At 32.2% G+C, this 17,795-nt stretch overlaps 1 protein-coding gene across 5 annotated transcripts in view; it reads right to left on the minus strand.

The window, feature by feature from the left end:
• Positions 1 to 17,795, minus strand: part of CDH8 (cadherin 8) — a 394,777-nt gene that overhangs the window by 74,566 nt on the left and 302,416 nt on the right. For all 5 annotated transcript variants that reach the window (XM_008985982.5, XM_035282357.3, XM_078358200.1 and 2 more), the window contains one exon: positions 10,362 to 10,483. In XM_008985982.5, coding sequence (XP_008984230.2) covers positions 10,362 to 10,483 — 122 coding nt within the window. The remainder of the gene's footprint in view (positions 1 to 10,361; positions 10,484 to 17,795) is intronic.

Below are 17,795 nucleotides of genomic sequence, written 5' to 3' on the forward strand. Positions count from 1 at the left end.
TGGGGAGGAGGTGGCTGAAATCGTGAATTGTTACATTTTCTTCTAAATATCCCATAAACTGTCCATGATTAAGATTTTTGGTTAAAAACCGCATTTGACACTTTATTTTAATGCAGATAGCCCCTGCTTTGGCATTTTATCTAAAAGTAGATGCTAAGTAGGTCACCTGAAGGACTTTACACCATTAAAATGCATTAAGATACCATACTAATGAGGCTAAAGTTTTCATTGATGAAGTAACTTCTGAATACACTTAGCTTTAAACAGTAAAAGAAAAAGAACAGACTTTCTCAAAGACGTGCACCTCCACAGAGGCAGACTATATTGACATACTGAGTAGGTGGCAACTGGAGACCACCTAGGGTCCACTGTAAGCTACCATGACCACAGTTGATTTTTCAAATAACTAAGCAATCATTTCATGGGAATAATATAAAAATTTCTGGAGCCGTCATAATTTTTTAGAAATATGCATCTAAGTTTAAGCTTAAAAATTGTCCCTTCTACAAATAAAGTTAGTATATGACTGAAAAATACAATGTTTCATAATTTGTTGTTGAAATATTTTCAATTTCAAGGAAAGCTACAAGCAAAATATATATAATAGAGAAAACAAAGCATATCTGGGATGTGAATTCCAGAACCATGCTTGGCTTTTGATGGGAGCAGACTCCGTTCTCTTTCTTGAGATTACAGATTTGAAGTTAAATAAACTTTCTAAGACATGAAACTGAAAAATAATTGTGTTCTGTAGTGTAATTCTGACCCTTAAAAAAACACCTTTTCATTGTTTGTCAAAAATTTTAAATCTAAATTATACTGTTTTTAATGGAGTATATCAAATTTTAAGTTAGACTATATTACATTAACTCAAAAATATTTTATGGTAGCAGGATATCACTGCCATGATTAATTTTTGAAAAGTCATGCATTGAGCAAAGAAATATATTTCTGATGATTTTATCTGTTAACAAGCACCGATGAATCATGGGAGCTATTAGAACCTCTTCCATGAGTTCCTGTAGATATCACTTATCAATATGATCTTACACGTCAGGAGTAATCATATATGTGATTTCCCCCCCTCAGTGCTATTAGAATTACATGTGGCACATGACAACTATTTAATAATTATTGGCTAAATGAAGTAATGGATGAACAATAAATAAGTGATGGCAGGTACATTTTTGCATCATCATTTATCCTCACAATACCTTGAGAGGTAAGTATTAAGAACCTTAGCATCGTGGTACATCAAATATTTTATACATATTTAAATTATATTAAGTATATGTTATATATGTATACATACACACATATACATATTTATGTACAAGTGCATGAGTATGTATAAAATGTCTGATCTCACATAAGCCTAAATAGAAATTATTTGCATCCATTGTCCCCAATACATCAGGCTGCTTCAAAACCTTGTAGACATTTATAATTTCTATATATGTGTTTCTATTAAATTGGAGCTGAGATCTTCAATATTTTGGAGTATGTGTAAGCACGATCCATCCATCCTTGCTTACTTTGCTTTAGCAGTCTGAGCATTCTTGATTGATTCTGTTCAGTAAAATACACACCAAAGTGAACATTTAGAAGGAAAAGTTCTATGTATGGATGAGGTGAGAAAGAACTATTCTGTTGTAGCTTTTGGAATGTTTTACAAGACTCCTCAAATATATGTCTTCTCTAGGAAAACTCAGCAATAACAAACAGTGTGGTATATTCAATTGAACTGCACTGTCACTTTCTCAAATAAAACTTCATTTCCCTTTTCTTGAAGTCCTTCAATAATGACATAAATTGCAAGGTGATAGAAAGGGAGTGAAGTAAAGGATGTAAAGGAAGGGAAGTTATGGTTGATGAAGAAGAAATAGCATAATGTTTGACATTCTATTAATTCTAGTATTATTGTCACCCTATTTCTGATGATCATATTAACTTTACTGAAATATTGACATCTATCTCTTAGAGTAATTTTCAGCTTAGGAAAGAAAGTGATGATCCATGAATGAGCTTAATTTGGCTGTCATTCCTCAACTTGAAAATGAAATAGTATGAAATTTTTTATGTATGCACATTTATGAGGGGAAAGGTCATAGTTTTCATCAAATTATCAATGATGCCCATAGCTAAATGAAATAAAAGAAAATACATTAAGAGCATTAAATAAAGGTGCTTAAAAATAGAAATTAGGCCTGCAAGACAAATCAAGTTATAATAATGATGATTAATTGAGAAGGGGGATAATATAAGTATTTAAGAAATTTTGTCAAAATCTACACAATAACCCAATTATTTCAAAACTGTATAATATAGTACAAATATATTCATAGTTCATATCTAATCAAAATTTTATCTAGATATTTTTAATAAGTTACATGGCATTCCAGTCACTAACAAGATTTTTATTACCTATCCCTTTAAGGTTTTTTCCCAGCATGGCATGGAACATCAAGTGGCTATTCAGAGCATGTAGCTTGCAGGTATGACCTACAGGAAATATAGCAGGAAGAAGTATATGAGGTTCTAATCTTACTGACACACTAAATGAAGTCCTCAGTCCTCTGGGTAGAATGTAGGGCTCTGCCTTCATAAATGCATTGTAGAACATCCAACATTTTTTTCAGTGTCAGGTTTTTCATTTGAAGTAAAGCAATACAATGCTAGGATTTTAGAAGAATGTGTCTATACGAAGTTTGGATTTTTCAATTCTGCCTCCTGCATTCTTTTAGTGTACTCTGTATATCTCATATGTATTTTGCATGGTACTGAATTTATTAATATTAAATACAAGCCACTCCATCTCTTATCCTATTTTAAAAATCTATAATTGATTTTCATTAGTAGGATAAAATTCAGTTTTCCATATAGCTTAGAAGAATCAACTCCCTTTTCAACTTTGTCACTTCTTTACCCTTACTCTATTTTTTTTGTGGGAATATCACCTGATACCTACTTAAGACTGTAAGCAGTAATTCCTATATTGAAAACATGTTTCATTGTTTATCCTCCCAGAGCAAGATTTTTTTCAACCGGGTCCCATCTCTCATAAATTTTATAATTTTTCTATAAAGATAATTTGAAAGATTTTATAGTCAACCATCCTTGGCAAACTCAAAATGCCATATTACCCTCTTTGGGATTCATATGTATTTCTAAATACAAAATAAACTTGTTGTAAAACAAAACAAACAGAAGATCATGCTTAATTTTGTCTAATTTAATGTCTCCCAGTCTTACTAGGTAACGCACACACACACACACCAAACAACATCGTATATTTGCATGCTACAGCACAAGTTTTTATCAAAAACTCACTTTGAATAATGCTATCCTCTAAAACTTCATTGGGTCTTTAAAAGATTGGAAGGCTTTCTCAGCCTCTGTGTGAAGGTGTTATGTCTACACAGCTTAAGGATTACAGCACTGTTACCATTAACTTCTCTGTCTTCCCAGTATTATCTCAGCTTCTCTGGTACCAGATTGTATCCCATTTATGTCACAAACACAAAGCCTACACTTAAAATCTCTTTCTACCTAGCCTCAATTTGACTTTCTTTAAAAAAAAAAAAAAACATGTTTATCATCATCGCTTTTATGAGCAAATCAAAACAAGCATATCCAGGTTTCTCACCTGGCTTCCATCCTAAATTCTTATCCAGAATTCTGTAGCTTGAAAATACAATAAAAATATATCAGTTTGTAATAGCCCAAGTCTTTAAACATTCTTTTACACCATTTTCTCTGTAGATAATGAATGCCAAGTAAATTAGGGGCCAGAATAAAATGTGAAATTTGTAATCATGCAAGAGTCCCAGCCAATACACACTGAACTGCAAGTGAGACTTGGAAATATTTAAATAGCATGTGTTTCTATATAATAATTCCGTGAATTTTTTTAAAAAAATTAACCTAAAAATTCATATAGGGAAGAGTTGATCTTTCACCCTTGATAAATAAAGTACTTGTAAATTATCACAAGAATAGTTATTCCAATGTTAGGGAACATTGGATTTGTCTACTATATTGACACATTTAGTAATTATCTAGAGTGTGTTACTCTAAGCTACCTCATAAACCTATTACAATAACAACTAAATCCAACAAATGTAATAGAAATAAAGTATTTTTTGCTTTTTAGACTACAAGACTTGTTGAAATAAATACTACTAAAAATTACAAGTATTTATTTTGTATGTATTTTATATCTATATATCAATGTCTATCTAGTTATTCTGAAGATCTGAGGATTTAAACTAACAGAGATTATGGCTCAGGTTCACAAAACTAATAAATAGGAAATGCATGATTCACATTTAGATGATTCAAGCCTCAAGTCCTTCAATTATATATTTTTTTTCACTTTTGCTTTTTTTTGTCTGTCAAACCTGTGCTCTAAAAGTCATACTTTTGTTAATGACTCTCTTCAAATGTGTTTTGCTATATGTGGTTTCTTCAAATGCTGTTTCATGCATTCCATTAATTTACCATCTCCTTACTCCACCCAAAATAAAGTGAAATAGCATTTTATGCATTTTGTGGAGGTCATCAATTTCATCTGCTTTAAAATCAATCCTGTCTCCCTCTTGTGTATGCAGATAGATTATGAAAGATGCCTGCTGGCAGGAAAGCTAAAATTAAATCTCCTATATTTATTGTTTCATGAGTGTTATAAAGTGCCATAATTTCATTTTATTGTTTCACTTTTATTAGAAAAAGACGCACAGAAACTAGATAAAATAAATAAAGTACCAAACCCATTCATTGCTAGTGTTTATCAAGGGATAATTATCTTTACTTCTCTTATTAAGCTTTATTTCTTTTCATTTAAGTTTTCATGGAATGCTTTTGAGTAAGAATGTCATTGGTCACAGGGGTTTATTATTTTCTTTTGAAAAAAAGTGCTCACTCTTGGTCAGACTTATTTTCATAATTTTTTTTAAAAGGTGTGTCACAAAGACAATGGGATTTCAAAGTCTGCTTCCTTGGAGAGCATTGTAACATCCTAGAAATTTCAGGGACTTTGGCACCTTTAAGAGCAGACTGTGAAATTCATTTTTGCCACTTATCATGGTAAATCTTAGGTAAGACTCATAGTTTCTTTCAGTCTTGGCTTCTATATCTATAACATCTGGTTGTTAACACCAAGCTCCCAGAGCAGGAACGCTGATTATACGTTAGAAGTGTGTGTACATTTTTCACTTACGTAAGCAATAAGTTTTCTCAATTACTTTCATCTCCACGGCCACCGCCTTAGACCCAGCTACCATTATCTCTTGCAGTTACAGCTTTCTAAATGTGCTCCCTGGTTTGGTTAAACATGTGTGTGTGCGCACACGTGTGCTTTTGTGTGTGTGCACACACATGTTCTTGTGTGTGTGTATTTTATTCGAACATAAAACTCTTTATGTTCAACATTTGCTTATTAGATGCTAGTCACAGATATCTTTCACTCTTCTCACAAACTGAGGTCATTGCCCCTTCAGGGTTTTTGCACATGCCTATTCTGTTGGCTAGCAGACTGCCTTCATATCCAGCACTTTCTTATTTTTCCAGTTTCACCATAAACAACACCCATTTTAAAAGTAACTTTATTTGATAGTAATATATAAAATTGATCCCTGAGTTTTCTTTGTGCCTCTCTGTCTGGTTGTTTGAATATTTATTTCAAACCAGTTTTCAAAACTTTAAATTATTATATTTATTCATTCTACTCTTTTCATAAAATCTCTTCTTCACTAAATTCCTAAGAAAAAATAATTTATGCCCTTTCACATTGTTTCTTCATCTTATATTACAACAATTAATATCTTGTAGATGGGTAAAAAATATTGTCCAATAAATAAATGAGGAAATTTTTTATCTGAAGAAGTTAGTATATATACTGTGTGTTTGTGAGTGAAACAAGTGTTTCTATGATAATATCTAAAAAATTACTTTTTGAATTATCTCTCATTGCTGAATGAAATGATTTAGAACCATGATTCTAAGATTTTGTGAATATCTGTTATGTGTCAAGCATTGGCTAAATACATATCTTCCAGAAGTATGGGTGACTACCTTTATATTTGAACTTTGATATCCCCATAATAAACACACTTTATATTTCTACGGTGTTGATCAGAGACAGAAGGATGAGATAAGAGAAGAGAAACCAAAATATTTTTTAACTCACATATAATTTCTTGACACCAACCAGTAAATCTCAACTCATATGATAATGATGAAGCTCAAATTTTACTCCACTAGATTTATTTATGGTAACAGAATTTCTTTCCTGAAAAATAACTGAAGCTTCCCATCTCCTCTAAAACAATGAATATTCTCTGAGACTGAACAAAGCACCTTGCCTCATGCCTCAATTCAGTCCCTGCACTGATAGATCATCCAGAGAAAGTTACCCTAATTCTGTATGTGGTAACCAAGATGTTATTATCTGAAATAAAATCCAAGAAAGATCCTAGTAAAGAGATAAAAGTTAGAACACAGTTATGAAATGTCCTCTGGTTAACATTGGTCACTGAAGTTCTGTATTTTTCCCTCATGCTTGGTTCTGAGTGTGGGGTTGTCAAATATATTGAAAGAAGATGCTGGTTTCGCCACATTTGTTACCTGTTCACCACTTGTCCAGCCAGATTACCATTCTCTTCAGAAAGAATCTGGTTTATCCCTGCTGTCTCCTTTTCAGAACTTGATAGATGTTTTCTGTCTCTGGCGAAACTTGTCCTATATTAAGAGGTCTTTTCATTGAGATAGGTCCATTTCCCCTTCTCCCTTCAGCATCCTACCTGTCCAGAAGATTTAAAATGTTTTCTTGCAATTCTATCATTTATAAATTTAATTAAATGTTTGCCAGAGAGAAAATTCTATGAAGGTCAAAGACTGACTTGGCGGGTGTGGTATACTTCTAAATTTTCGTACCTAGCCCAGTCCTGGAACAGAGTTGGTGCTCAGTGAGTATTTCCTGACTAATAGAAACCCACCACCCTATCAGTTACACAAACTGTCAGACACGTATTTGACTTTCTGATTCTGGAATCTTCAACATACATTCCCATTTTTTGCCTTGGAAATTAGAGAGAAGTTAGTGGAGAGTATTCTGTTTAATCTTCCTGTTAAACTGAGAGCCAAATCATCTGCAAATGACTATATCATGTCACCACTGAATTAGTCTAAAGATGTATATCATCTTAAGTCTTTTGACTTAAAACAAATCACCTGAAACTATCAGAGTTTTTAAAAATATAGATAGATAGATAGATAACTAGCAATGATAACATATATTAACATTTAACTATGTAACCAAGGATTATTTTAAAGGATTCTAATCAAATGTGATTCAAGTGGATTTTGTGTAATGGTCTGTGAACCATTACTTCCTGTTGTGGTTCTGGTTACACTTTTGAGAGAACAAATTCATGGGAATGTCACCTTTAACTTTAGAATCATGAAAGGTGGAAGGAGCAGATATTATTTCCAATTCTACATTCAAAGTGAATCTATACTTGTTTTAGCACAGATATATCATAAACTGGAGATAACTGCATAGAGAAGAGAAAGTGACCTCCCACTTTATTTTCTTCTTTTTCATTCTGACTACCTTTAGATAAGTTCAATTCAGTGGAAAAAATATATAAAGCACAATATAATTATCTACGCTCATGTTAATACTCGTTTTCATTTTGTGAGGGATTTAAAAACCTCTTTACATAGGCCTTCTCAGTCCAGACAGTTTCTACAGCCTAGATTTTTTTAAACGGCTTATCCATCCTTGATTATTGCTAATATTTCCAGCTACACCGTCTCCCAGGAAGCTGATTCCCTGAGTTTAGTCTTAAAAGCACACATTCCAGCCAAACAAGACATTTGAATGTCACCTGCAGTTTTTCTGAGGCTGTTGTAAAGCAGACTAAATTGTTTAAAAATATTGAGAAAACTTTGAATTTATTGGCTAATTTGGTTTTTGACATTTATTTTTCATGAGCATGTGATAATCTGCTAAGGAATATTTTAGTTCCAGAGTGAGTCAGTCATTTGCGTGGTATTATGAGAGATGATTGAAAGTATATCTTTGTTGAACTTCTATAAGTAAACACTTGTGTGAATAACAAATACAAATAGTGCTAAATGTTAAATACAAAAATTAGACTGTTGAGCATTAAAAGTGACCTAGAAGTGATGTAAGAAATAAAACCTGAATTCTGGCTAGCACTAAAGATTCAAAGAGTTCGAGAAAGTTGTTTCAACAACTGCATGTACATCATCAACAGTCAGCTATGTGTCCAAGAACGTGGCTAAGACATTAAAGATCTGATCCTTTCATGTAACTAATGAACTTAATAAATATGCCTAAACAGATCATTAGAGGATAAGATGGTGTAGCACACATACCCACAACATAAGCATTTCTTCAGAGAAAGAGTCATTCATTGTGATTGGAAAATCATAAAACAAAGAATCAACTTTTTTATTTTGGTTTTGCATAGGAAAGATGAGAAACAATGCATTTTTTTTCCCTGAAGTTAAGAAGGACTGAAAAGTCATTAAAACTTTGAAAACAGTCAAAATCCACCAGGTAAACCTACAGATTCCTAGAGATCCAAGAGGCATGCTTGTCAATAACACAAGTGAAGCCAATGTTGAGTTTTGAGTTATCAATGCCATTGACTCCGTGAACTTATGTGATGAGTTTTGCATGAGCAATGGAGTTTCATTTAAATTATAAAGTATTTTTTCCTACTCTGTGTGATTGAAAAAGTCTAGCTTACCAGTCTGTGATTTGGCTACATTATCTCAGCAATGATCCGGTCCACACAATATTCATATCCTTTAAACAATCTGCCATATTTCAATCAAACTCTCTCTGTCAACTCAATCTACCAATTTAGGTAAATGATATTTGTTGATATATGTGTGTATATATAAGCACATACACACTCCCTTCTCAAAGGATCACAAATGAAGATGCTCAAAGAATGTGATTGAGAGGGGGTAAATCCACATAATAAAATTAAGAAACATTGGAGCTAATGTTAGAATATTGTAAAAATAAACGTATGTCACTACTAAAGCTGAATGCTTTGATGAGAACATGTCTAGATGATTAAAAGCTAATCGGTTTTATTACTAAAATTTTAGCGTGTGTGTGTGTGTGTGTGTGTGTGTGTGTTGTCTTATTCTGGCAGATGGAAACAATGCCATTCCTCCAGATACACGAGAGTAGTCTATGGGAAAATGCCCACTGTTTAATGAGAGGATAACAAATTGATCATTTATGATAAATAAAAGCATAGACCTAAAGTGCTAGTCCTTCCTTTAGAGGAAAAAACTCTGACTCTCATCAGGTAAGCTGCTTAGTAAATAGTAAATTTAATTCCTAACACCCACATGAGGCACAAGAATAGTTGGATTAACAACTCCAGTGTCATACTGTCAGCTGCTGTTTATTTAAATTAAAATGTCACCATCCAGAAATAAATTAGGAAGTTGAAAAAGAATGAATTTCTTAAACATACAGTACTTTGGTACCTTGTTAAAATAAATCTGTTACATTTATGTTTTTGCAGAACGTTACAAAGGCTATTTCCATTTTGACATTCAGAATATAGCAGATACTTGTTTCTGTTTATCTTGCTTAACTCTTCCTCCCTTTATTCCTCCCTCTTCTTCTCTTACCCTCCCTCCTCTCCCATTTCCTCTCCCTCCCTCTCCCATTTCCTCTCCCTCCCTCTCCCATTTCCTCTCCCTCTCCCTTTTCTGCCCCCACATTTTGTTTCTTTTTTTGTTTTCATTGCCCAACTACACTATATGAGCCACAAAAGTGTTCTACTAATACACACATCTAAAATGTGTTGTTCACTTTGTGTTTATCTAAATACATACACATTTTTACGGATTTCAATATTCACTTCCTACAACTTTCTATATACCACTGGTTTTCTTGGGTTTTACTATATATGTTATCATATGTTTGCCATGAAACAAACATCTCCTCTCCATGAGATTTTTACCTTTCTTCTTGTCATTTGAAAGTAAAAATTCAGCCCCTATCACTCTAAAACATCCACTGCTGTCATCTATATCCCAAGATATTTTAAGACAGTGATTTGGCTCTGGGTTCACAGCACAGCATGTTGTTCCACTTTACGAGCCAGTTTGGTCATAAGTAGGAAGATAAATAACATCTGAGGAAGAAAAAAAACATCCCTCTCTGTTCCCATTTGGATGTGTTTCTTGCCTAGGAGTTTGCAGATCATAAATGATGCAAATGCACAATATAATGCAGGTCAATCAAATATGAGACAGTTGTATACAAACATATTCAGCATTAACAACATGGAGATATTTACTTGGCCGGGCTTTCCATTTTCACATAAAAATGCCTCATATTCGGATGCGAATTCAGGGGCGTTGTCATTGACATCCAGCACTTTTATAGCAACAGGTACTCGTGATATCTGACTGTGGTTCCCTATAGGAAGGAAAAAATAACATCAGCATTGAGGGTATTTCATTTTAACGTGCAACTCAACTTTCTCTTGAAAGCATGTGTGTCCGTTTCCAACTTCCCTTAATTAGGATGTTTTCAACATGGTGATTATAGAGTCTGACCAAATAAGAAAAATAGCAAGTGCTTGACTGCTTTTAAAAAAGCATAAATTATTATTTCAAACACCACTTGCTGGAGTTTAGCTTGACAAAGACCATATCTCAATAAGTTAAAAGAGATTTATTTGATAAAACAAGTTTTATTTCATTAATAAAATCCAGTCTTGAAAAGAATAATGTTGTATACAACAAAAATTTATTTATTTTTATTCTTGAGAAGAATACAACCCATTTTAAGCTATTACTTGCTTGACCTACTATGTAATAGAGATGAACACTGAAAACCTAGCAAAAGGCCAAAACCAAATGACTTGTTGAGAAGGGGTCCTTAACAATGATAAAAGAGATAAGATTAAGGGTGAAGCATCATATATTTTATAAATTGCATTTTTCATTAAAATTGACCTTGGAATATTTTTGAATAAGATGATCCCAAGTCATTTTAGTATTTTCATTTTCATGAAGATTTTTATCAATGTAAATGAATAATAATCTTCTAATCTTTCCAGGTCAATTCCAGTGGTGGAGAACTCAATACTTAATTCTTAATCCCTAAATCCTTCTCTTTTTTTTAATTATATATACACACATACATGAAGTAAGAGATCTAGCTTATTAATACATTGATGACTTGGGCTATGTTAGGATTTTTCATTTGTAATATATGGAATATAGTTTTGACTTTGACTGTACCATGTAATAATCTTTTGATCTGTTATAAATTATACAGAATGCATTGGAGTTGGCCAATTATTTATTTGTGTTTCTGTGGCATTGAATATTTATAAGCAAGACAAGAGGGAAAAATGTTTGGCTTTGAATATGAAGAAACAGACTTGCATTTGATATATTAAACTCATCTTTTTGACAACTACATTTAGGACTCTAAAATACCCATTTTATTTTGTTAAAGATAAAAGTACTCCTAAAGCATACACCAAATAGCTATAGCTATGATACAGATTTACACTTGGTTTGCCCTGCTGGCTGTGCTACAAGATTTGAATTTAGTGGTCTACCATGGCTACTCTCCAATATTCCAATTCTGTTAACTACAAACGGCAGAATACTGTCCTGATGAACTAATGAAACTTGACTTCAATTCCCAAAAATCAAGGTGATGTCTCACCTGATATACCCCTTTTATATCTAATGGACTTATACCCCTTTTTATATCTAATGAACTTGTTTATTCTTTATTCAGAGATGAAATGTGCACTTTCCTAGTTTTGATAGAAGAAAGATTCTAAATAGAATTTAACATATGACTCTTTAAGACAAGAAATTCATATTTTAACCTTTATCTACTCAACACAACTTTACAAAGTAAGGTATGGTTATATCTTTAAATAGTTACTTTCATTTTTCAGTCTGACCATTAGCTAAATAGCATTTCTTGGAGAGTAAAAAGGAGCATAGTGTTTTGTGCTAAACATCCATTTTGGAGCCCCAGCTTTGCCTTCTACTACCTGTGTGACCCTGAGCATGTAATTTAACCTAAATTTTTTTTTCCTAAAAAAACTGAAAGTCAAGAATTTAACACTTTGGTTATGGAATTATTATAAATATCATAGGAAAAAAATTAAAAGTGTCTCATACAGTATTGGACACACATTCAATGATATTCTAGGCTTTGCAATTTCCCACATGAACAGCACTATGAATATTGAATGTTTACTATTCACGGTGCAAAATATTTCACATAATCATATTTCATTCAACCTGCACACAAAAAAGCTATGAAGTTGTTAATGGAATCCCCATATGTAAGATGTGAAACCTGATACTTAAAATATTACATGCTTTTACGAAGATTACTCACTTAAGCATCAACTTCAAAAGCGATTTTGCTCTTCCAGACATAAGCCATTTTCATAGTATAATACTGATGAAGCAAAAACAAAATACATGTGTGTGTTTGTGCCTGTGTGTGTGTGTGTGTGTGTGTGTGTGTGTATCAAGGTAACTAATTATTACTATCTCCTAAGAAATGTTTATAAATTTGTTACTGAAAGTTGACCAATATTTGAAGTTTTGGACCAAATATGAGGTGCCAAATGTCTAAAGGATTGTACCATCATTAATAGTCTCAGAATTGCACTAATAATCTGCAACCCTCCCTAAGAAACTGTGCAATTTAACTTCCAGAACTTCACTCATGGTCCTATTTTACTCCTGTAGTATCCCTTTAATTGATTAATTTCATTTTATAATTCTCTGTTTCATTTCCAATAATTTCTGGTTATTCCTTTATCTCTGTAACACTCATTCTTTCCATTCTACATCCCAAAACCAATTCTTGTATATGTAAAATATTAGACTTCTGTTCGATTTTTTACTTTAATCTCTCTAAATATTCAATTAATAAATAGTTAGTGATTAACACAGACTAAATAAACTGCATGTACAGATTAGACAGTGAATAATAGGGGAATAGTCTTAGAAAACTGAAAGTATAAGATAAAGCTATCATATTCCTTAAACATTATTTGCTTCTTCTGAAGTGAAAAATATTGCTAATCTTAGGGATTCAGATTCACTGACAATGGTTGATTAGGCCAAGTCAGCTATGTATGATATTATTCTTTGTTTTCCTTCTCTTTAATGTTTTATGCACACACATACACACACACACACACACACACACACACACACTCATATCTACAGACTGCAGGCAAACATGCATATACACAATTTCTTTTCAATATTTTGGTTGAAACATTGTCAAAGTCTATTCTTATTTTTCTCTTTTCTTTTTAGTTTGGCCTCATAGTTGCAATAAATTGCAATTATCTCTTAGAGCTAGATGATCAGCACGTGGTAAAACTCAAGCATAAAGGATAAACAAGCTCCATCAGTTTCTTATTGGAGGTAATTTTCAACATTAAAGTGGCTTTTCTCATATGTCATATATGGGACAAAGTGGTATTTATTCCTGGGGCCCAGGGCAAAATACCAACTAATATTTTTTAGGAGCAATGTGAGATTAAGAAACTATTACTTAACATTGTGGGAAAATTATGAATGACAAAGAATGTTTTTCCAATTATTACATTTCATGGATTCCAGCACCTCTACAAGAAAATAATATTTTAATATAATGGTCAACGAGCTTTTGTAAGTAATTATTATTTTCTTCTTCAGTTAGTGGTCCTTTAGTTTATAGTTCTGTGAGAAACTCAGAACTAAATTTAAAACCCACTTTTTACAGCTGTAAAGAATATCATGGTGTACTAATTAAATTATTTTTACATTTATTTAACAACTATATATGTATACAAAATTAATTTTGTTTTATATAATTGTGTTATAGATATTTCTAGATTTTTCTTTTAATATTTTATCATCTATTTCTTTAGAAAAATAAAACCTAAACTGTTTACTCTGCACTGAAAGGCTATTTCCAGATGGTCAGAATTTCTATAGTTATGCCTCAGAATTTAGCATAAGTCACGTTCCTTCCAGAAAGTCTTTTTAATATATAATTCAATTTTGTTTGTTTGTTTTGTTGTTGTTGTTTAAGACTTGTAACATGATAGCCTGAGGAACTCTACAAACACAGTTTCCAGAAAAACTGATGAAAGTTATTTTTAAAACAATTATAGTCTATGGAAAAAGTCCTGAGGGATACAGACAAAAAAGTCTGAGGTCACCACCTCCTTCTCTCCAGAAAGCACTTCACTCCTTAAGCAGGGTATCACTAAGAATTTCAAAGCCATGGCTCAAACATTTTGCTTGGGAGTAAGAGAAAAGCAGGCCATAAAACAGAAAGTTCCTTCATATACAAAGTAACATATACAAGTTGCTCTTTGTATACAAAGGAGTGTGAAGTTCAAGCCTGAAGGTAAACTCAAAATAGCAAAGGTTGCTACTAAGGCAAATGAGAGGGTTGGTAGAGCTGGCAGATTCACTGGAGTGATAGGCTAGTTGTGAGAGAGAGAAGAGATAGAGTCATCTGAAATGAGACATAGGAAAAATAACAAATCTCAAACATTTATCTAGGGAATCATTACTTTAATAGAGACCAAATTTGAATGGATCATACTGTGGAACAAATTATGATCTAGGGCATTTTTGAATACAGTTGAGCAGTTGGCTGGCAATTAAACAACCTTAGTGGCTGGATATGGTCAGGAACAGAGGCAACCAAGAGAGCACTGGCAAAACCACTGTATTTTCAGGTGTTTTTATTGATTGATTGATTGATTGATTGATTGATTTTATTGCATTTTAGGTTTGGGGGTACATGTGAAGAACATGTAAGATTGTTGCATAGGTACACACATGGCAGTGTGGTTTGCTGCCTTCTTATGTAAATATCCAACACTGTACCTCTGGAGAAGAAAGATCACCAACTTTACACCACTAGGGGAAAAAGGTTTTACAAAAACAATTCAGCAAGTCACAAACAAATGAGTAAATAGTTCCAAACTCCAGAAGGAGGACTGGTAACGAGAATTGCTACATTGTATTACTGAAAATATCTAGTTTCAAAGAAACTGTTACAAGTCATGAATATAAACAAACAATAAATTATGACCCATAGGTCAGAAAAAAAGCAGGCAAAAAAAATCATACGTGAGAGTGACTATATGTCAGATTTAACAGAGTTCAAAATAGTCATTATACATATGTTAAAAGAGGCATAATTTAATATGAAAACTAAGATGTCATAACATAACATCAAGTAGAGAATATCACTAAAAAAACAGAAATTATTAAATTATTAAAAAGGAAGCAAATGGAAATTCTGCAGTAGGAAATTACCATAACTAAAATTTTAAAATTCACTAGAGAGGCTCACAAGTAGATTTAAATTGGCAGAAGAAAGAATTAGGGAATGTGAAGACAGATCAATAGAGATTTTGCTAACCAAGAACAGCAGTTAAAAAAAATAAAGAAAAGAAAAATGAGCAGAGCCTCGGTGCAATATAAGACATCATTAAGCATCTTATATGCATAAGAATAACAGAAGAAAAGGAGAGAGAGAATAGATTTTAAAAATTGAAAAATAAGTCTTGTAAACTTTCCAAATTTATTGAGAAACCCTAGCCTGTATACTGAAAACCCTAGCCTAAAACTTCCCCAACAAACCTCAAGTAGGATAAACACAAAGAGATTCACAGACATTATACTTAAAAGGCTAAAAGTCAAAAACAAGATCATTTTGAGACCAGTGGGACATAAACAAGCAAATAAACAAACAAAAACTCATCACCAGAGAACCCCCCGAAAAATAGTAGCTAGCTCTTCATCTGAAATAAAGGAATTGAGAAAACAGTAAGATAGCATATTCAAAGTGTTCAAAGAAACATAACTATCAGCCAAGAATACTACATCCATCACAATTATCCTTCAAAAACAAAGGTCAAATAAGATCATCATCAGATCAGCAAAATCTTAGAAAATTTGTTCTTAGTAGACTCCCCAGAACACTCACAACAAATGATAAGAAATTCTTCAGTTGAAAACAATGGATTGTTGACAATAATTCAAATACAAAGGAAAAAGAAAGAGTCAGAAAGAAAAATAATAAAGGTAAATATGTCCTTATAAAAGACTGTATAAACCCACCTTACTCCTCCTTTCTTAACTATTTTAAATTTAATTGCATGAAACTCTATGTATCTATTTATGTTATAGTATATAATAGTATTGCTGAGCTTGTAACACATCAAAATGTAATATATTCAACAATCATAGCAAAAAGGAGGTGAGTGGACATGAAAGTGTAAGGGTCTCAGAAAATGAATTCAGGTTGTTTCTCAAATTGACAGGAACAAATGAAAAGAACAGAAATAATAAATCAAGAGGTTACTATAACAAAAGCTATGAATATATACTTTTCTCTAAGATTCTTTTAAAAACACAATATTATAAAGTAATAATTATAACAATACAATGTTAGAGTTTATAACATGTATATGTGTAAGATGTACATCAGTGATATCACAAAATAGGAGGGGAAGGCAATAGAACTATATAGGAGTAGAACTTTTATATCACATTTGAATTAAGATGGTATATATCTGAAGCTTATATTCTGCTAAGTAAAATGTATACGGTAAGCCCTAGAAGAACCACTAAACAGTTATAAATATTTGTTACAAACATTACATACTTTTGGGTGAATGTTTGTATACAAACACATTTCTTTACTTTCCAAATTTTCTATAAGAAATACAACTGATTTTATAATAGGATAAACAGTCATTTACTTTGTTTTAAAAAAACAATATTTTTATGCTGTAGGATTTGACATCTTACATATTATTCAAAATTTGACACTAAAATAAAATAATAAGAAAATAAAAATAAATATATTGTGCTTCATTGAAATTAAAAACATTTGTGTTTTAAAAGAAACTATCAAAAAAGTAAAAAGACACCCACTAAATGAGAGAAAACATATATTTATGTATCTAAAGTCATATAGTCATAAAATTGTTTCTTGATACATTAATTATTACAGCCTATTAATATGTTCCTTGGTCTTGCTTTTCCCAGTATCCTTCCCACCCCTCCTGTCACTTTCAGATAAATTTCTCCAGTTGTTAATTTTGTGTCCAGTATAAAGCTTATCATAAGACAATTTGAGTTTGTACTAGCCTAAAATATTAATTTCACAATTGTGATTTTAGTTGTTGCTCATCGAATCTGGAGCCCTCTATATCTCTCCAATAATGATCTAGGACCACAGTGATCCAGTAAATGGTCAATGAATACCTTAAAGCATTCAAATTAATTAATGTACCAACCCATAAGCTTAAATAATAAATTATTTTTATTAATTAATTCATTGGTTTACTTAATAGCTTTATCTACTCTGTGCCCAAATTTTGATTATTTAATGTGTATAGTGATGTACAAGTACTCTTCTGTGTGCCTTGAATATAAGAAAAAGCAAACAGAGATAAGGACTCTGCTCTCTCAAAACTTATAGTACAGTAGCAGAAAATAATCAGATAATGTTGAATTATACATGAGACTGAGGTGAGGGATATGAAGCAAAGCAGACAGTTTCAGTGCAGCACATCACAGAGACAGCTTAACTTGGTTGGGGGTTTAAAGAACATAGATCTTGAACAGTCACAATTGGAGTTGAGGTAGGTGTAATGGAAAACATTCCATTTAGAGAACATACTGGGACCTTGCTGATGTTGACTCATCAACCT

Source organism: Callithrix jacchus, chromosome 20, assembly GCF_049354715.1.
Source record: "Callithrix jacchus isolate 240 chromosome 20, calJac240_pri, whole genome shotgun sequence".
Classification (NCBI taxonomy): domain Eukaryota; kingdom Metazoa; phylum Chordata; class Mammalia; order Primates; family Cebidae; genus Callithrix; species Callithrix jacchus.